The sequence below is a fragment of the Thermobia domestica genome, chromosome 1, assembly GCF_964235325.1.
Source record: "Thermobia domestica chromosome 1, izTheDome1.hap1.1, whole genome shotgun sequence".
NCBI classification, from domain to species: domain Eukaryota; kingdom Metazoa; phylum Arthropoda; class Insecta; order Zygentoma; family Lepismatidae; genus Thermobia; species Thermobia domestica.
Window position 1 is genome coordinate 219,031,358 of NC_137454.1, and position 21,847 is coordinate 219,053,204.

The 21,847-nt window shown below is 36.1% G+C and overlaps 1 protein-coding gene across 1 annotated transcript; it reads left to right on the forward strand.

Moving 5' to 3' along the window:
- Nucleotides 1-2,091: 2,091 nt before the first annotated feature.
- Nucleotides 2,092-17,682, forward strand: LOC145678702 (uncharacterized). The gene is made up of 8 exons (XM_081749131.1): nt 2,092-2,100; nt 5,808-5,944; nt 6,804-6,870; nt 9,828-9,993; nt 10,505-10,695; nt 12,347-12,512; nt 14,932-15,071; nt 17,347-17,682. Exons 1-8 carry the CDS (start codon nt 2,092-2,094, stop codon nt 17,680-17,682), a joined length of 1,212 nt encoding a protein of 403 aa, XP_081605257.1.
- Nucleotides 17,683-21,847: the final 4,165 nt, after the last annotated feature.

Genomic DNA, 21,847 nt, shown 5'->3' on the forward strand with positions numbered 1-21,847 from the left:
AGCATCCCCAATCAGAAATTGAACTCACGACCTTACGATTACCACTCTCGCGCTTTACCATTGAGCTAACATGAACAACTCTTCCGACCTCCTTTTAAAGAAATAGATCTGAATTTGCAAATCATTGACATTCATATACTTAGCAAATATTGTTTTTTCTCCTTTGTCTTTTTTTATTCTAGTATGGATGCGAGAACTAAGGTTACTGACTTTCATTTCATTGGAAATGTTCTTTTATGTGTAAAAACGTAGGTAACAAAACTAGCATTCGTCACCCGTGTACATAGTTTCGAAATACTACGAGGATCGGCTGATAAGTTATCGCCCCGAACCCCTTCCGAATGTACTACCCTGATGTAATTGATGTCATGGTGAAATGTTGGTCTTTTATATGTTTAAATACCAAATTTCACGATTCTACCATGAACGGTTTTTATTTTACAGGTAATTGAATGAACCATGGCGGAGCCAGATGTCATATTCACCAAGGAGGAGTTGCTAGGTATAATGAAGTTCTTCCTCCAACAGAAGTCGCCCAAGGAAATCCATGGTTGCATGCTAGACACATTGGGTAGACAATGCCCTTCATACTCCACTGTGAAGAAATGGTGTGCGAACTTCAAGCGTGGTGAATTTTCAACAGAAGATGGTGACAGGTATGGTAGGCCAGTGTCAGTGTCAACTCCGGAAAAAGTGGACCAGATTCAAGACCTGATTTTGAGCAACAGACGGATTTCGCTTCAGGAGATAGCTGACAAAGCGCACATGTCCAAAGAATGTGTTGGGTCAATAATCCATAATCACTTGGACATGCGCAAGCTTTCTGCGAAATGGATTCCGAAATGTTTGAACGCGGATCAGAAACGCGAACGTGTGAGATCATCGCAGGTGATTTTACGGCATTTTGCGAACTCCAAGGACGATTTTTTGAATCGGCTTGTTACCCAGGATGAAACGTGGTTGCATTACTTTGATTCGGAAACCAAACAGCAGTCATGCGAGTGGTGCCACTCAGGATCTCCAAGGCCCAAAAAAATTCAAAACACAAAAGTCCGCAGGGAAGGTGCTTGCCTCAATATTCTGGGATAATGATGATGTTTTGCTCTCAGACTACCTTCCAAAGGGCCAACCCATAACTGCGGAGTATTACTGTAGTCTGCTGATTAAGGTAAAGGACGCTATTAAAGAAAAGCGCCGGGGAAAGTTGACACGAGGTGTCGTGTTCTTGCAGGACAATGCTCCCATCCACAAGGCTGGCAGAACAATGAATTTTCTGAAAGACCTAGGGTTTCAGTGCATTGACTATCCACCTCACTTGCCAGATCTTGCCCCTCCTGATTATTATCTGTTTGCAAAACTCAAAACAGCACTGAAAGGACAGAAATTTCACAGTAATGAAGAGGTGATAACAGCTGCGGATAAGTTTTTTACAGACCTTGAAAAATCTTTTTTTTTTTTTTTTTTTTTTTTTTTTTTTTTTTGAGGGGTTGGAGAAGTTGCAGCATCGAAGTGCCAAGTGTGTTGACCTTCGAGGGGACTATGTTGAATAGCCTCATACTTTCATGCCTGCAGCTCAAGTCCTTCTGGGTCGGGCCGAGAACTTATCAACTCACCCTCGTATATAATTGCGTATTTTAATGTATGTTTTAAAATGTATTATTAACTTATACTTAAAGAAAGACAAAGGAAGACCTTCTTTCCGATTGCGAAGTTGGTTTGTCGCATCGAATCTTGTATCTTTGGTTTACTGTTTCCGATCTTACCCAAAGTTGAAAGTATTATTATTATTATTGTTATTATTATTATTATTATTATTATTATTATTATTATTATTATTATTATTATTATTATTATTATTATTATTATTATTATTATTGGCTAATTCCATTTGTGACTTACACAACAACAGACGACAGACGGCAGTAAATAACGTGCCTGAAGTTGGCCCCCCACACTCTAAAAAATGGTATAGCTGAATTGACAATAAAAGCATTGTTGATGAGTATTGCTAATTGGTAAATTAATATTGACTATAGTATAGTTGATGTATAAATACTGATTTGTTATTTATACAACACCTATTTTTTTAGTATGGCTGTGGTAAGAAAAAAATATTGCTAATATTAGTATGGTTAATAATATCATGCATATTGTTTATATAACCAGATTATTTAGTATTGCTAAAATAGCGATAGCATTATGGTTAGAATGGCTATTACAATATAAAACTCTTGTTATGGCAACTATGCGAAATCCCGCCTTTTACGAGTTGTCATGTAGCCGCCATAATGGATTCTATAGTTAATATGAATTACGAAAATATCTTAAAAGAGTGGGGTTTAGAAACCCTAATAATGAAATTTCAAGGTAAGTGGATAGTCAGTAAGTTTCAATATGTAAATTGAAGATATGTATTTGTAAATGTTTATTTGAATTGTATTGCGCACAAGCAACGAAAGTCCCTTGTACGAAATAGTGTATTATTAAGCATTTATGACGCTTCCAAAATATTATTTTTATTATCACCAAATCAAAATACTTCAAAATAGAGACACGATGTGTTCACGCAATTGAGGGTAAGTTTAGAGTTTCTAGCCCGTTTTTACTCGGAATTACGATATTAGAACCTGTTTCAGTCACGGTTCTAGTCTAACTAAAGTCTTACCAGGTAACCTAATCTAACCTAACCTAACAATTTTTAATGTTTTAACTGCATTTTCGTAGGTTGGAAACTGGAGGGGCAAATCTAAACTTAAGCCCGAAAATGTACAGATGAAATTATATAAGGTATAATAATGATTTAAGACTTCTTGTAAGATGTTTGTGTGAAAAGTTAAGAGAAAGGTTATTATTAATATGAGAGTTCGTACTATTTGGAAGAGGCTTAAGCTTTTGCAGAACGATTCGATGCTTGAGGATCATAGTGGTCCTATGTTGATATTTCTACGTTGAGTTTTACTTAATTGGGCATTTATTCCGAAGTTGGACGTCCGATACTTTTCTACCAAAATTGCGTAAAAGCTATTAAAATGTATAATTTTTCAATTTCGCGAGTTGGGAGAAAGTGTAGGTTAGGTTAGGTTACGTTAGGATCTATAATAGAAGTACCCTTCGACGGGAGCTTCACGAAATTCAACACTGTCAGTTCACATCCCGTACAGCGATTCGGTATATTACCCGCAATATTGATATTATGAATGCTCGTTACTTTCCCACAATGCAACTATTCGGTTACCTTGCGCGAGGTAGTTCTCTTCGCTCGCTTAGTAGTCCCATGTTTATAACCAATTATATATAACAAATAGAGAGAGTGTTGTTGTATTATCTTTATATATTATCAAGCACACAAACGATCAAATTATACGTATCTTCCGTGCAAGTTTCAAAATTTTGCTGAAAACGGACGTCCAACTTTGGAATTTAACCCCTTAATTGTTATACTTTGTGCCCTTATTACTTTCTACAAACAGTACAGATGGGATCAAGAATTTTAATAATAATTCACCCTTAATTTTTACTAATTAATGCTGAACAAGCGACAGCGAGCGAAAGTATGGTTATATAGGCTAGTTTAGGTATGTGTAGCAAAAAGAAAACACGATAGGTTACGATTTAATGCTTTTTAAGTGTGCTTCTGTCGCTTTCAAATTATTACAGAAGGCCTTTCTCTTTGTGTTACACTAAGTGACACCACCTTTGCACTTTTAATTTAATTCATGATGGTGATGTCAAACTTCAAAGCACATAAATAACAGGTTTTGCAGAAACCATTTTCTTTTTAAATCCGATATTTTGTTTGAACCAGTTCATTTTTTTAAATATATTTAGGTTAAATTAAAGTGGAGTAAACAAAGTCCCTATTTAAAACTAAGTAAAGGTGGGGCGCTGATTGGATTGAGTGCTCGGTTTTGACCTCAAGAAGTGATCTAACCCGATCAGACTCGGTCAGAGGTCAACTAATTCCTCAAATGATGTACCAGTAGTTCACAAATTATTTACCAGTCAGCCCATTCAGCAGTACTGAAGCTTGACCTAAGTTTAAACATTCAGTACCTTCGTACAAGGGACCATGATCTAATGAAACTAATATATAAGCTTAGTTGATCTCACAGTTTACTGAAATTAGTCAAGTATTCATAATAATTTTGTATGTGATTGTTCCCACGAAATGGAGCTTATTTAGCTTTGGGGTTAACTGGTGTATCACCGGAACAGTTTTAGAAAATTTGCCGGGTCAGTTAATTTTTTTTTTTTTTTTTTTGTTTGTTTGTTTGTTTGTTTATGAGCAAGAATGAGTGAAAGTCATGTAAGGGGAATAGTAAAAATGAAGAAATTGGTTATTTTTGATGTTGTAAGCGACACTGTATGTGGAGGCGGATGGACCATTTCGCGGAGAGATATAGTTGTTATGATGTAGTGGCGCGAAGAGGAGTATGGCAAGTGCTATTGAAATGTATATGATTGCGGAAACCAGATGTTTTCAGTACCCTCGCTTACGCGTGTACACATCGTCGCTGACGCGCCTGCTCCCTTCGGGGGCACTACCGCGCTGGTCCGCTAGCTCCGCCCTACCTTGGCTCGGTTAGATAGCATTCGTGCACTTAGTGGCCACCTAGCACAAGTTGGTTTGTGTTTTTTGCACTGTAGTTTTTTATGCCCTTATCCTAATGTGAGGTAATCTAATGTAAGTTAATGTAGTCCAACGAAATATATCCGTATACAGTACATTTTGGTACTTTTTTTCGATTCTAATACTGGTCCGGCGATGCGGCAGTAATGCCTTAGCTTTGTAATAAGCGAGAAGAAAATATAAACGTCATAGAAATTACAAGGTTCTAGAACACATGTCCCACTTCCCATTTAGCTGTAATAAAAACAGAAAACAACGTATCCTGCGGTCTTCTAACCCGCTTTCACTTGCTGACGCTCGCTAGCAATATTCTGTGAAATAAAATTTAAATTTTGGTACAGAAAGGAACCAACCTTGCTAATTTATATGGGGAACCTGTGTTCTAGAACTTCTCCTTAGCAATTATCTGGTTCACACGTTGCATTAGAGCGTACGTTAAGTTAGGATAAAAGCCGGAAGTTTCAAACTTTTCATCGTGCCATTAACTGACAAAATAATGGAACTGGCAGTTGACGTGGAAAGTTGAAACTTGGCATACATATAGCCTTCAGAGAAAAATATACAGAATCCACGTTAATCAGTAGGTCCACGTCTCATATAGCCTCGCTGCTGAAAGGGACGCTAAACTAAAAACCAACTCTACGTTATCAGGCAGGACGGTCGCCCTGCAAGCAAGGCTTTAAAAAGTAGATCGACTAGTGCTTACGCTTCTAGAATACAAAAAATGGCATTTCGGCGTTGTTCGTTTACAACAACTACGAAACAGATATGAATGAAATTTAAAACATTTGTTTTCTGGTAGAAAAGATTGCAAGTGACATCAAAATAAAATTTCCATGTGAAAAATTGTCAAAGTTGTGATGCGTTGAAAATGAAATTCTTTTTCAGGTAATCACCAGATATCAAAAAAAAAAAAAAAAAAAAAAATACTGCACCCATTTCGACGAAATTTGGGACATATGTGTACTTTTACACATACATGCTCATGCTCGTTTTTGTTTTTCGTAGAAAACAAGAGTTTCTTTTTGTAAATTTTTGAAATAAAATACGTCTGGTTATACGTATTCACGTTTATGTGATCTTAACATAAGTGATATCAAATTATTTTATAGTTTTGCTTTTGTTGTTTAAGTTTTGTTTTATTTCAAATTCTATGATCACAAGTACCTTGTTCTAGGACTTGCAGAAGATTCTGAATAGTTCACTGCAAGGAAAAGAAGTATTATCTACGCACAAGAATTTGGGACATCTTAATAGCAGAGCTCGCAGTTTATTAACAGATGTCATCGTTCGATATATTGGCGCAGATAAAAGGTACAGATCGTTTCGTTAAATTTTGTGGTATCGTATGTTAAAGATAATGTAAATGCAATAGTCTTAAATATTAAGTAATTGCTGTCCTATACATTTATCGTCTTCACTAAGAATTCCGAGTAGAATCTCGTTTTCACATGGCACATATTCGACGGTATTGATTGCGTTTATCACCGTGACAGTATTTTTCACTTATGATCTATATTACAAGTATGTTTGTAGTTGTGTTTTTAGGATTAATTTGGTCTCAAAATGCATTGAAATTATCAAAGCAAAAGTTCAAACACATTAATTCGTTAGTTGCTCATTGTGGTACACAACAATATGGATCAGTTGGAATTTGAAAGTGTTCTGATGACTGCATAGCACCCTTTGGATTGATTAATAACTGTTTACAGTAACTTGGAACACGTTGAGTTGTATTAAATATTACAGTTCATTTATTTGCCTGACTTAATGAAACTAAACATTCACTTCTTTCTTTAGTGCCAGTGTTACAAAATTTATAAGAAACAGAAAAACACACTGCTGAACAAGACTGTACTTTTAATATAAAAACATATTTACACGTGACGTTTCGATCTTCTAGCCAAGATCCTCATCAGACGTACACTCTGATGAGGATCTTGGCTAGAAGATCGAAACGTCACGTGTAAATATATTTTTATATTAAAAGTACAGTCTTGTTCAGCAGTGTGTTTTTCTGATTTTATTCGCAAGACGAATACTATGATTGTGTGTCAGTTTAAAATTTATAAACAAGTGTTTTTTTTTTCCTCCCCAATGGAGCGTCGTCTCTTAATATTTATTCAAGCTTCTATGGGAATTGCTTTGTGAAATTTCATTTTCTGTCTTACAGGATCAGTAGACAGTCATTCATTTCAATAAGTGAGGCGATTGTACGATTGTTTCCGTCTGAAAACAAGGTTTGTGTAAAATTCAGTTAGGTGAGGGAATTCTTGTATATTGCTAATTTTTCGTTTTTCTTTGCGTTCACTGGAAAAAATTTAAAAGTCGTGGAGTATTTTATGATTCTTTGAAGATTGTTCGGAAACCATACTGACAACTTTTGGAGATAATAGCTGATGTACTTCTAAGCAAAAATGATCCCATAAGAATATGTTCAATTTTCAACGGTCTGATAGTTACAGGTTGGTAAATATTTTATACAAATTTGTTCAGGACAAAATTTTATTACTCATCCTGTATGTACTTTAAAGAGATGACGCATGGCGTATTTGAACGGCAATGGAAGTACCTTTCCACTGATGTATATATGACGATAGTGGAGTTGGAAGGGAAGTTGTGGAGGAAGAAAAAAACTTTCTTCATTTTAATAAAAGTAGTTCGATTGTATAAGGACAATTTTATTTTTCTTTCTGATACTGTAGTATATATATATATATATATATATATATATATATATATATATATATACAGGGTGGTGCATTTAAAATTTGCCACCCTCTATATCTTTGAAACGACTGCGAATATGAGAAAAGGCAAAAACACGTCTATCATTATTTTAAGGGGCTTGAATTTTGAGCTATAAAAAGTCCACCCCAGGTACCCCCCTATTGAGGTACGTGGGTCAACTTGAAAATTTTAAATGGCAAAGGGGGTCGAGTGATACATCGTTGGAAAGGTCTAGACAAGAGAAATATTTTGCCAAAAGTTTCAAGTCCCAATGTTGACCCTATCCTAAATGGCGGGGGTTCCCATTTTGTGTCCATAAAGTCCGTTGGCACCCAGTGTATCTTCGAAACGACTGTAAATATGAGAAAACACAAAAACATGTCCATCACTATTTTAAGGAGCTTGAATCTTGAGCTATAAACGGTCCACTCCAGGTACCCCCATATGGGGGTACATGGGGTCAGCTTCAAATTTTTAAATAGCAAAGAGGGTCGAGTGATATATCGTTGGAAAGAATGTGAACCCGAGCCATTTTAGATGGAGTCAACATAGGGACTTGAAACTCTAGGTAGAATATTTCTCTTGTCGAGACCTTTCCAACGATATATCACTCGACCCCCTTTGCTATTTAAAATTTTCAAGTTGACTCCAGATACCGCTATATGGGGTGTTTAGGGGGATCTTTTATAGCTGAAAATTCAAGCCCCTTAAAATAATGATGGACGTGTTTTAGCGTTTTCTCATATTCGCAGTCGTTTCGAAGATATAGGGGTGGCAAATTTTAAATGCACCATCCTATATATATATATATATATATATAATATAAATTTGCGACATTATTCAGCATAAAAATTGAAGTTGATGCGTAATTTTTTGTCGTTCCTATTTGGCGACAGTGTTGGCAACCGTGTTTCTTGAAGCTCTTGGAAGAAAGATATTTTGTTCTGAAAATTAGCTTCATGAGGCTCCTTCCAACGCAACTATCGTCACGTGCCATATACCCTTGGAAAGGCCATTCTGTCACCATTCAAATGCATCATAGATGACCTTTAGAAAAAATACAGGATGAGTAATACATTTTTGTTTTGGAAAAATGTACAGAATTGTTACCAACCTGTAGGTGTCAGGCCGCTGAGAATCGGATATGTGTAGAAGCTTTTTTGCTTAGAATTATATTAACTATCATCTTCCGATTTCGCCGGTATAGTTTCTGAACACCCATTGAAAATTAGACTTAATTGTATTAATATTTATTTTATCATTGTCTTCAGAACAAGGAGAAATTTACAATTTAACTTACAAGTGAACGTTTTCCATAACTTATCAGAATACATTTTTCAATGCTCATTTTATTGAAGTACTAAAGGAATCCAGAAAAAAAAAAAGAAATTCCAATATGTCTAATTTACAGCATATATATACAGTGAAACTTGTATAAGACGGAACGTCAAGGAACAAAATAATTTTCCGTTGTGTGCAAATTCGAAAAGTTAAGTTCTGTAACAATAACTGCTGGTAAAAATAATCTCGTAGTACTATACCTAGGTTAAAATGGTTGAGGTGAAAGATTAATTAACACAAAAATGTATTTACAACATAAACTCAATTTACAAAGTGAACTTATTTGAATAAGACAGACGCTTAAAGTAGAAACTACAAGTATGTATTATTTTATTATGTATTTCCTCTCACATTCCTCTTTACATTTTCACCGCCTTTTAAGGATTGTTTTCATTTTCTGGGTTTCAGTGTTGGAAATTTGCGTTTGCAACATTTGAAATGAACTTTATATTTTACAAACATTGTCTCTTATTCTCTCTTCAATAATCGTATTGTGTCCTCCAAAGTAACAATAACATTTGTTTTTGCCGTATTTGTACACAACACTGGGCACACAAACACGCCACACTGAAACCACATTTTCTGCAGCAGAAACAATGGAAATTTTCAACAACTGGTCTAAATTTCTACCATTTTTTTTCAAAAATGACCGAATTCTTGGAAATGCATGTGTAATGACGGAGTAGCAAGCAGTAAGTCTTTAATTTATAAAGAAAGTTTTGACAGTAGAAAAGTGCTTATGTGTGTATCAACAAAAACAGGAAACAGGTAACTTAAATAACAGAAACATTATCTCCATTCTTGTTCACGGCCGAAAGATCTTAACTATTGAAAACAGAAGTTCAGTAGTAACGCCAACGCAGAGACAGACAGACTACAGTGCCCCTACGTTTCGAGCTGGCAATCAGTTAAGAGAAAAATCTTTACCATATGGCAAATCAGACAGAGTTGCCGGGACTAAAAACTATTCATCTTCGGCAAATTTCCGGTTTATATAAGTTTCGTTTTAAACAGGTTTCCATGTATTTTGTTTCTCTGTGGAAATAATATAGTTTAATTGTAATTTTGTGTTGTGCAATAGGATATCAGGACTGTATATTATAACAGTGATTTGTTTTTCAAATAGCATACTTACTACGTCCCCTATAAAGTTGCTCAAGGGAAGAAGGTTTTGGCAAGAGGGAAACTTTGGGACAGATATTGCAACACAAGAAGGTATTTGCGGCAAAGTGGTGTTTTGCCTTTGAGAAACCGGTGTGCAGCTACAACTTCTACCGAAGTCGATTTAGATGGTACGTTCATAGTTCTTTTTCATTTATTTGCTTTCATGTTCATAAATTCTGTATTATAATTTTATCAGTAAATCACGATGCATAGTGTTTTATGCTATCTTATATTCAGACAAGGGTACAAAACTTCCTAAAAGAGATGCGTGCCGATTTTTTACATGGTTACACATATTCACGTATTATGGTCAATCAACAGATTCACAGTTCAAGGGCACTACCTTCATTATAAATCAACAAATTTCCGTGAATTTGTGCAATCAGTATATCTGCTGTTCATCTGTGTGTAAAACTCTATCACTGCTTTCATATATTAACGGGACGTTTTGTAAATACATGTTCCGAACACCTCATATGACAATTGTGTTCAGAAGTATAATACTGTCTGTTTCACATGTTTATTGAAATATTATTTCTTGTACTTCTGTCCTAGAAATTAATACATATGTATTTACGTATACTGAGTATGTACGTTTCTTTCACACTGAATTATGTAGATGGTGTCCTTTATTTTCAGAGTCCACTGATGAATTTGCCGAGGAAGCTCTCACGTGGTTGAGAAATAATATAGAGCCATGGGAGAAAGTGTGTGATCTGTGGAAACAAACGACATTAAATCGGAGAGCAAATTACATTCAGTCAAAGAAGGATATCAGCTCCTACTTCAAGGAATTTCCTGCTTTAAAACAGCCTCTTGGATACACACTTGTAAGTGTAGTGATATTGCTAAGAAGTTTACATCTTTCTATTATTATTTTATGAATGTAACCGAAGAAAGAAAATACCTTTATATTATTTTATAGAAGTGTAATTCCGTATCACAGAACGAACTGTACTTAAAGGAAAATGAAAAAAAAAAAAAAACGAGTAACAAAATTTAATGAGTTAAAAAAAAATCATGAACATAAGGGTCTTATGTTGATGCTATATATAAATTGCGAACACGGCAGTTTTTCTTTGCAAAAAAAGCACCTAGCATGAGGCGAGAGAGTTTATAAATGTTTTTCGGTGTATGAAGTTGTACCCTGTCTTGCACTATGTTTCGGAGTTTTTCGGTTCTAATTTTTTCCTGTGAGTAAGCTGATGGACGAGATGGTGCATCTTGTAGCAGGTAGAACGTTTAGTAATTCTGAGAAAATCAACCGGATTTTCAGTACACCAAAACCTGTATAGATTCAGAAATAATGAAAAATCAGAGTGAAAAAGTGCGAGTGGGCCGAAAATAGATCTTTTGTCTTCGACGTACAATGCCAATAAGTTAACCTCTACGCTACCCAGCCCGCTCCCCGATCAGCCCCACATCCTCACTCTTGTTGATAATGTTCCTATGAAAACATTTAATAGTTTATTTTAATTTACAAATATACCAGCATCAGCGGCAGAAGGTTCAGAATTATGTAAGCTTACGTTAAAGACGCGTTTTTGTGTAATTAAAAACCAACCAATGTATAAAACAGTTACCAGAAATTAGATAAAATACACGTGCAGTACATGCGCGCAAAGATTTAAGAAAGAAAAAAAAGCTTGTAAGAGCTTTCACCTTTTATGGCTTTGTTAGGCAGGAAGAGAAAGACGAAAGTGGAAGAAGAAAGATACAGAGTAAGACGAGTTACGCCATATTTCTGGGGGGGGGGGCGCGGTGGCTCAGTGGTAGAGCGTTCACCTCCGGTGCTTGGGGTCCCGGGTTCAAACCCTGCTCCCGCCGTGTGGACTTTGTGGTGTAGAAACACCGTGCTCGTGGGTTTTCTCGGGTTCTCCCACTTTCTTCATTCCACCATTTCATTCATCTCTCATCATCACCGTCTCCTTTAGCCTAACCGGCGTAACCGTGAGACGTAAAACTCAAAGATTTCATTTCATTTTGCCATATTTCTGCTAGGTGCTATGGTGGTCATGTGATCACGTGACTGCTGTCAAGTACTCATACGTGAAAGTAGAGAACCTTGTGGAGAAATCATTGTTGGTATAGGTGCGGTCCTTGTGTCTTTCTCTATTTCTTATTCCACTTTCGTCTTTGCGTCCCTGTATGACGACTCCATAAATGCGAAAGCGCTTGGAAGTTTGTTTTATATTTGCGTGTATTTTATCAGTTCCACTCTAAGTAATTGTTTTTTACATGCCTACTTTGGGATTTCTTTTTCAATCAGACATAGTATTTTCTGAAAATGGATACTATAGTGGGGTGAATGCCATTGATGTTCATAACTTGATTAAAAACGCTCTGTTGAAACAAAGATTATTTAATGAACTTCAAAGAAAACTATACTACCAAACTTTTGTATAAAGAGAAGAAAGCATAGAACATTATATCATCAAACAGCGTTAGGTATATGTGACAACAATTTCTTTTACTTTTCAGATCGACATTGATTTTGGCCAGTTATATCCTGGGAAAGATATAACATTTTTTTCAACGTGGAATGCAGACTTAAAGAAGATTCAGCATATACTTACCACGACCAAACAAACAACAAATGACGGAGCCACATTAGTAGAACTTTTGCTGCAGGAGAACATCAGGGAAGGTAATTATTTTTCTTATTAAGGAGATCTTCTACCTCTTCGCTTATGTTTCTAACTTCCCATTTGAAAACATGTAAATTTTAATATGGTAATTTCTAACAAAGTATTGTAGGTAATGACTTGAAATTTTTAATACAAATAGACAAGACCCATATAAATCCAACCACGGTCTCCAATTTACGTTACATGCGTTAGATTAATTGCAATATATTCTTCAGTAAGTTTGGCAACAGAGAATAAAAAGTATGCTGCAGAGGGAAGAGGGCTGACCATCTGTTTGCTTGTTAGCTGCTTTAAAAAGGACGCTCTTACCAGAAAAATCACGTTGTGATTCTCACTTCTCAGTGGTTAGAATGGTCTGGACTGGAAGAGCCCAAAACCACTTCTTTCTTCCTTTCACGGTTTGTTTGTTTCTTCCACCCCCTGCTGTCACAAGAAGACAACTTGTTTCGGAAAGCATTTTGAATTAGTAGCGAAAAGCCAAACGAATGACACCACGGACGGATTAAAGGGAGGGGCGGTCACTCCCTCCGAGAACATTTGAATACTTTGAATAATCGGAGTAAGAAACTAGAAATTGCGTAATCTAATAAGAAAAGTTTGTTGAAGTATACAAATCAAGACGCATTTTAAGTGTCACAGCATTGTACTCTCATCCCCTCCCCTCCCAATTCCCTTCTGAAGAAGTTCTCTTTTGTTTCTCTGTTCCATATTAGCCTTTACACTTACACTTTCATTATCCAGTATTGATTTTTACCATACCATCTGCACAGAAGGCGAATAAGGTTTACGAGTCCTTCCTGCCCCCTTTTTTAAAAATTGCTAATTATAATAAAATTTATCGAAGTGCATGGAAGTAAGTTTTGACTGTGGAGAAATGGTGTACACATTGTTTATTATTTCATTAAGTATTGTTCACTATAATTATTAAAACGCAACACTGTTCAGCCTACTCCCGTAAGCAAAGAAAAGATCAATTACAGGTGCTCCGGCAATTTTCCCTTGTCTCCTTTTAGTCGTAAGTCCGAGCAGAATAAATCAAAATCTAGAAGAAAAATAAATGATAATTGTAAATCGACAACATATCGAGCACTTAAAAAAGCTCTGTTATTCTTTTGTTTCATTATTGAGCTCAGATCACGAGAAATATTTCAACTGCTGTGTAGTAATTGAACATTTTTCGTTTAATCTCCCAAAGAGTCTGAAATACTGAGTTCAGTGACCAGTTTACATCCCTGAAATCAGTAATTACTTGAATAACAGTATATGAAGAAGATAGATTCAGTAGGGTTAATAAGCAGATATGAAATCCCTTTTGTAGCAATGAATGAAACTAATGTTTAGAATTTGTGACGAAAGAACTTTTCCGCAGCGTATAGTCTTTAACTTGTTGTTAATTGTCTATTTTGATTCATTAAGCTATTCAATTTCTCTCTTTTTATCCGTATCTGTTGCAACTTCCCAAAGAGAAATACATACGTTGACTTTAACCTTTGGTTCTTGAAATAATATACTTCATGTACAGCTTTTATACACGTACTTATAGGCGATAGATAAGTATCGTATTAAGATTAGTTTTCACCATTATTTGGACCCAATATTTGCATATAAGAAACATCGCATTATCCCTTTGCCGAATCTGGGTGTAGTTACAAAAGATGATACTTTTTGTGTGTGTTTTTTTTTCAGACTGCTGTCCATTGCTTACAAAACGTAATTTCCTTTTTTCTTTGATTATTGACTTAAAGTAATATACAGTATTCATTGCGTATCACAGAGCAAACCTCTGCAGGTATGAGAATGAATGCAGTCAGAAAGTTAGCACTTACATTCAAATAAATTAGTATAAAGTGGTCCAAAAGTGGGCGTACCCCCCTTTAGTTTCAACAGTATAGTGTTAGTTATGGTAGAATGTCTGTACACAGCTACCTTAAAGTCGTAAGAGTCGTAAACAAAGGTATGATCACCATCCATGTCATAACACAACTGAATTCTGCACAAAGTTCTGGCAGATGTTTTGCGGAGATACTCCGGAGTCAACGAGGATGAAGGCGTGTTCCACAGCTGCTCGTAATTCCTGCGTTGTGTGATATCGAGTGTTTCTTACGTGTTGCTTCATGAAAGCCCAGGGAGCATTGTCTGATATCGTCAGATCGGGACTTCTTGGAGGCCTGGCAAAGAGCTGGATGCACAACCTCTTCCAATCCAGCGGCCAGGAACTGATCTGATAACTGTTACCAAGCAGAAAACAAATGGATAGCAATGTTGCCAGACAATGCCAAGCAGTGTTACCAAACAAATGTAGGTAAAACCAAAAACCGTCAGAAAACACCAATTAAGAGGTACGCCCACTTCCGGACCTCGCTGTATAAGCGTAAATTAATTACCTACAAATGTTCTTGATATTTCATTCTTTTCCAGATGCCAGAACAGTCGTAATATTAATACTTCTTGGAAGATATTTCCCATCTGTGACCACGTGTATCAAAAGGAAAGACGGAGGTGGATTATGGAAACCTTCCAAATACGAGGCACAGCAAGGATTCCTTTTTCATGTCAGAGTATGTACCATTATGTAATATAATGTATTAATATCTACACTTGATTACCACGAAATATGTCATTAACATTTAATTAGTGATTGGAGAATGGAGAACATTGCACGAAACCTTATCGAACAAACAAACAAACAAAAAAAATCAGCTTTTCTGGAAAAACTGCTATGCTCAAACAAAAATATTGTGTAAGCAAACACCATTTTCATCAAACCACGATCCACTCTGACTCACCACGTGTCACCATGATCTACTGATCTACTTCGACCTACTGACCGAATATGTCGAGAGTGGATCAAAGTGGAATGTGTTATATTGAGGACTACAATGAGTCAGTTGTTATTGTTGGTTAGGGTAGTCATACGTAACAGTGGAACATGTAAATGTAACCCAAGATCCACTAAAGTATACTCAAAATTATCCCCACGTGATCCATAGCCACTGACCCGCTCCATCTTTGATGTGCACTCAATTGATATGATTACCATACCATATCAAGAGGATCATATTGGTGGTACATGGAAACAAAAAAGTTTAAGAAAAGGCCCCCTCGGGACAGCACGCCCTTGGTGGAGTGAGCTATCAACCATATTTTGCAATATACATGACTCTTCTTCATGCAATTAGTAAAGCATGTATCGGTGTATGTGACGCGATTTGTATCTTACGAAGATATCGTGAACCTAAGTTGTGTAGATAGAAAGGAATATGCATAAAATAGGAAAACACAATATTTATTAGTCGCTAACGCCCTCGCCTTTGGTGCGAGCGGTTCTGGGTTCGATTCCCGGTGGGATCACTCGATCAAAGAAGTGTAACAGCTTTTTCAGGCCAATCATCCTGAGTGTTTTTTCCTGGGTTGAGTGAGTTTTTTTTTTAATATAAACACAGTGAATGATGCTAAAAATGCCGGGATGGTACCTAACACACAGGTCCCAGACCGCTTCCTTCCCCATCCATTCCTTTCTTGCTTCCCCTCTCTCGGATTGTGTGCTCTCCGAGGGACGACATCCCTCAAACGTGACGAACTTAAGGCCGACCTAAAAGTTACTCCTTCGTTGCTAGTACACTTATCTCCTTTGTTGGGCGACTGCGTTCGATTTCCCGGGAGGAAGGGGGAGGGGATTTTAGGATGTTATTCGTATTTTCGGTTCCACTGTAGGTTTATGCCTTATGAAGTTCCCGTGATGAAACCCTATATTCCAATAACAATAGTAAACGTAAAAATGCTGTAAAACTTTCGGTGAATGCTAGGTAAACTTTCTGAAACATAAGTAGAGGTTAAATATGTTTATGGTCATGGATAAAATGTTTACTTGGCTCAAAACAGCTTTTTCCCAGTGTCTTTAAAAATGTTCTTCATTCAACCCTTCAAATATTGGAACTATGATAGCACTCCTTTCTTCATTTTATGGCATAAATAAGTAAGAAGTGTTTATACTCGAGGTAATGATATGTGTGTAATATCAATCTTATAAAAATACTAAACAGCACGTAGGGGAACGGCACCAACCTTTTCGCGATCATTATTTTAAAAACTAATTCATTGATATTGTAGCATCCTTGCTTTTCAAATTTCCGCAAAGGTTTTTCTTTCTTCTTCCTGGAGATTTGTAACGTCAAGAATTGCGGTCATTGACGTACAGGATCTAAATTTATTTTATCTTTAAAATATCCGTGCTTACTTTATGTCTGGATGTGATTCCAAGTTTGCCACATTTAATTGAAATATTTATTACTGTAAATGTAAACCATTAAGTGTAAGCTTAGGACAATTTTATTGATGTCGCAGTTATCTATTCACGTAACTACTGTCAAGTTTATAAGTGCAATAATTCAGATTGTTTTCTTTGTGATTATTCTCAAACCTTATACTAAAAGGTAGATTCCTCTAAGGAACTTTACTTAATTTTTCCAGAACTTTTCTTAATTGCATCGGATAATACAAACACAATGAACGGTATTAAAAATGTACAACTCAAGGGGTATAATAATACATTCGAAATACTGTCATATTAACCTATATTAGTTTTCAAGACATTTCATATCGCGTAGAAGTGACTCGCGTCAATTATGACCTCATTACATTACATTTCTAGTATAGAAGAATGCCTGAAAACAGTTGGTACCAGTTTAATTGGATTGCTATATATATTATTGGTGCACCTCGTATTTAAAATACAAGCTCATTTTAATTATACGTGTATTTGTAGTTTTTGGAATTTGATAACGTGTTAATAGGTGTGTAACGTGATAATAATTCTGTGTACATGACTTACAGGAAGCGTCCGATCTTCAAACAGAGTTAGAAAGGCATCATCTAAAGATGCAGCGCTTTGGATGTAGTGTGCAGCCCATGCCCGTCGTTGTCGCTTCAAAAATAGATGAACCTCAAGCCTTCTACGTGAGTATTGAGGATAATCTCTACAGAGTTGAAACTCCACTGAAAGCAATCGATAGCACATTCAAGTCGTTTCAAGTACTGCATGCAGAATATCCGAAGGAATCGGAACAGGTGTGGACATTTGTGCAGAAACATATGTACAAAATTGAAAATGACTGCGACAAGAATTTTCCTTCAGTGAACACGCTTATCTCTGAAATATCAAAGGTGTAATGGCGGGAAAGGTTGTTTTCCGTTAATCATTTAGTTTGTAAAATAGTTTTTTCATGTATATACGTTCTTTTTAGTTTGTAAGAAGATGCCTAAGTGTTTTGTTTGTCATAGTGACTTAAGAACGAGTCAGTCTCTGTTACTTCATTTAAAATTTTGTCACAAATTAGGTGCCATGAGCCCCTTTCGTTGTGGGGAATCATTGTGTGGACGCGAATTTGATAACGCCAATTCATTCCGCAAACACTTGCTGAAACACGAAAGAACAAGTACGGGTGGTGATGGGAACCAGCCTTTTCGAGGATACCAAAATGAGGTGTGTCACATCAATGTTGAGAGACAGTTGACTGATAATGGTGATATACCAATTGAAACTTCTGTGGAAAGCCTTTCTCTTGAAGATTACCGTGAGGCTGTAAAGGAGGAAGCCCTTCTTTTTATTACTAAACTGTATAGTCAATGTAACTTAACCAGAACTCATATACAAAACCTTTGCGACTGGGTACACGGGTTTATGGGCGGTAGTGTGATGCAACTGCTAAGAGAGAAAATTTTACAAACGCTTCGAGGAAATCATGTTGATGATAATACAGTAACTGAAGTAATGAACATGTTTAGTATAATGTCCAGTCCATTTTATAGCTTGGAAACCGAATATAGGCGATTTGGCATGTTAGAGACAATGGGCAGTTTGATAAAACCAATTGATTATGTTATTGGACAGAAATTATCTTCAAAGAGAAAGAAAGGCGAGGTTTCGGTGGAAACATTACAAGTGCTTGGAAAGTTTGTGCCTATGCGAAAAATGCTTAAACGATTTTTGGAGTTACCGAATGTTCTGTCAACGTTACTCCACTTCAAGAACAGTGCAGAACAAGAGACTGAAGTACTTTTCAGTAGTGTGCAAGGACTGCATTGGAGAAACGAGGTAACATTTTCTGATGATCGTTTGATATTACCTTTATTTCTTTACTTTGACGATTATGAAATTAACAATCCTTTAAGTGGGCATGCTGGTACAAAAAAGATAGGGGTAGTTTATTATACAATTGCATGTATTCCACCGGAGTTTTTCGCGAAACTAGAGAACATATTTCTCGCCTTACTCTTTCATTCAAATGATAGAAAAACTTTCGGTAATAAAGCAACCTTTTCAATTCTTATTGAAGAGTTGCGTTTCCTAGAATGTGAAGGTATATGTGTAATGTATAATGGTTTAGAAGTACAGATTTATTTTAAGTTGTGTGTTATTACAGGTGACAATCTTGGATTGAATTCCGTTCTTGGCTTTACAGAGTCATTTTCTGCTAAGTACCCTTGCAGGTTTTGCCTTACATCAAAAACAGATTTACAGGCGCAGTCAAGAGAAAACGTCCGGAATTTGCGGGACGTTGAGAATTATGAACTACATGTAATTCTCGGAGATGCTTCACAGACAGGAGTAAAAGAGAATAGCACTTGGAACATGTTGCCGAGTTTTCATGTTACCAAAAATTACAGTGTGGACGTGATGCATGATCTTTTGGAAGGGGTGGGGAACTATGATATGATGCATATTTTGAAGTACTACATCAACGAAACACGTCTTTTCACAATGGATATTTTAAACAGTAGGATTTCGGCCTTTGCAAGCATGTCAGATGACGTAAATAAGCCGGCACCTTTATCTTCTGAAAATCTTGAAAAGAATAAATTAAACTTGTCTGCTGCTGAAATGTTATTTCTCATAAGGTACTTTGGTTTGATAATGGGTGACTTAATCCCCGAGGAAAATATCGTTTGGAAATTTTATATTCTGCTAAGAGAAATAACAGTCATATTAACATCAAAAGTTATTCACGTAAACACTTCTGAATTACTTTGTACCTTAATTGAAGAACATCATGAGATATACAAATCTTTTTTTCAGGATACATTAAAACCTAAGCATCATCATATGGTTCACTATCCACGTTTAATGCGACATATAGGACCACTTGTTTTCACATGGTGTATGAGGTATGAATCCAAACACCAACCGTCCAAGATTGCTGCCCGTATTGCTTATTGTCGAAAGAATGTTCTAGAAACTATAGGTTTGAAACACCAATTGCAGATATGTTATAAGTTCTTTCAGAAAAACGGTTTTCATATTCAACAAGAAATTGGACCTGGAGCAAAGATATACCTTTCACAAGATCAGAATTTTCCATTGTTTTCAATGTGTTTACCTCCTTCGTTGTTGAAACTTTGTCGGTCAGTAGCTTGGTGCATATACAACGGATTTGTGTTCAAGTGTTGCATGGTAGCGTTCGAAATTCATGAAGATGGTTTAAACTTTTATAATATAAAAAAAATTTTGTTAGACGAAGAGTCGCACATTTTCCTTCTATGTAAGAAAATGAAAACAGTTGGCTATGACAGTCACTACTGTGCATATCATTTGTCTTTCACGCAAGAGTGGATCTGCATACCAGTAAATTTGAATTTTGCAGGGCCTCCTACGTATTATAAGATAATCGATAATGACAACATATATGTTTCTGTTTCGGTATGATTTTGTGTTGCATGTGGGGCAGTGTTTTCTAACATAATCGTAATAGGGCTCGAGCATAAGAAAATGTTTCTTAATCCATGTGATTTTCAGTCAAACAATATTATATCCACTAGCAAAGCATTTGCAATGAAGCATACATTCCTGTACTACTAGATGTTTTGCCTGCATGGTCCTATGGCCACCGAAGTAGGAACTAAACTTTTAAAAAACATGGTTGGTTCTATGTAAATTTTATACAGATTTTTTGTTCGGAATAGAAAAAGGTTACATATCGAGTGTAAGGAAAAGATCGCACAGCTTGGACAGAATCTGACTCTACAGCTGAAATGAAACGAAAATGTCTTACGATATTTTGTCCTCCGAGGTTCCCTTTTGAAGTGACAGACGGGTAAAATTTGGACTATGAGGTAACACCTTGCGGTACTCTGTAGAAACACGTGATAGTTTTGTTTAGTTTAAACTTCTTCGTTATCTAAGGTTTTTTAAATCAGTTTTTTTATTTTAACAACAAAATGGCTAGATTTGAAACGGCATGTTTTGTCATGATCTGGGCACAGAAAGCTTCTTTTTGTACGACATTTATTCAATTTGACATTTTAAATGTACGTTTTCATCTCTTCACATTTTCCCGCCACATTTCAGACCTTTTGCTGCATCCCATATTCCATACTTTTATTTAAAAAAAGAAGAAGAAAAAGAAAAATGACAAAGAGCTTTGAAGTTAGGTACCTTCGTTTGAAGTACGGCACTTTCCTCTACTCCACGATAAACACCATTCCAAAGTCGCTGCTGTCAAGTGTTGTTACGGACAACCCGTGCGATATTGCCATATCGACCAAAGTTTACCGGTCTCTCCCTTCCAAAAGGGGGCCTTAAAGGACAACTTTATAAAGACATTTTCGTATCGTTTTAGCTGTAGAATCAAGTCTGTCTGCCTGTACTACCTTTTCCTTACACCCGATATATATAAAACCGCTTTGGAAAAGGAATCCGTGTACCCAGTCGCAAAAGTTTGTATGGGTTCGGTTCCTTTATAAGAATGTAACTTGGATTTGCTAATGAAAAGGATTTAGTGTTACCGAAATGGGTTTAAAACAAAAGTTAAACAATATTGCGTGAAAGGAAGGTAAATCGTTGTCTGCCATTTTTATTTCTAAGTATTTTTTTTAATTGGGAAGGATGTCATGTGACACTAAGTTTAAACTACTAAAAATATATTTATGAAAGCAGTTTTTAATGGGTTTCTGCAATTCTAATATAAATGTGTCAAAGTCAAGAACCGTATCTTGGGAAGGTGTCCGTCTTAAGAAAAAACATATGATGCCATTAAATTTTGATTAATATTATATGGTAGTATGATGTGTCGTACGTCGAAAAGAATAGCTTTTATTGATTGCAAATACATTGCTAGTGGTCATAATATTTCTTCATTCAAAATCTCACTGAATTACATAAACCATTTACTATAACCTTTACTGAGTTCAAACTATACTTTGTTCTAATTTTAGAGTTGAAAATATGCTATTGGACGTAAGATTGAATCTAGGACGTCAGCCTGACGATTCCTGTTCTGATCCTTGGTGCACTAACAAAATTTTTACTCCTTAAAATGTAGATACTTGCAGGAGCTGC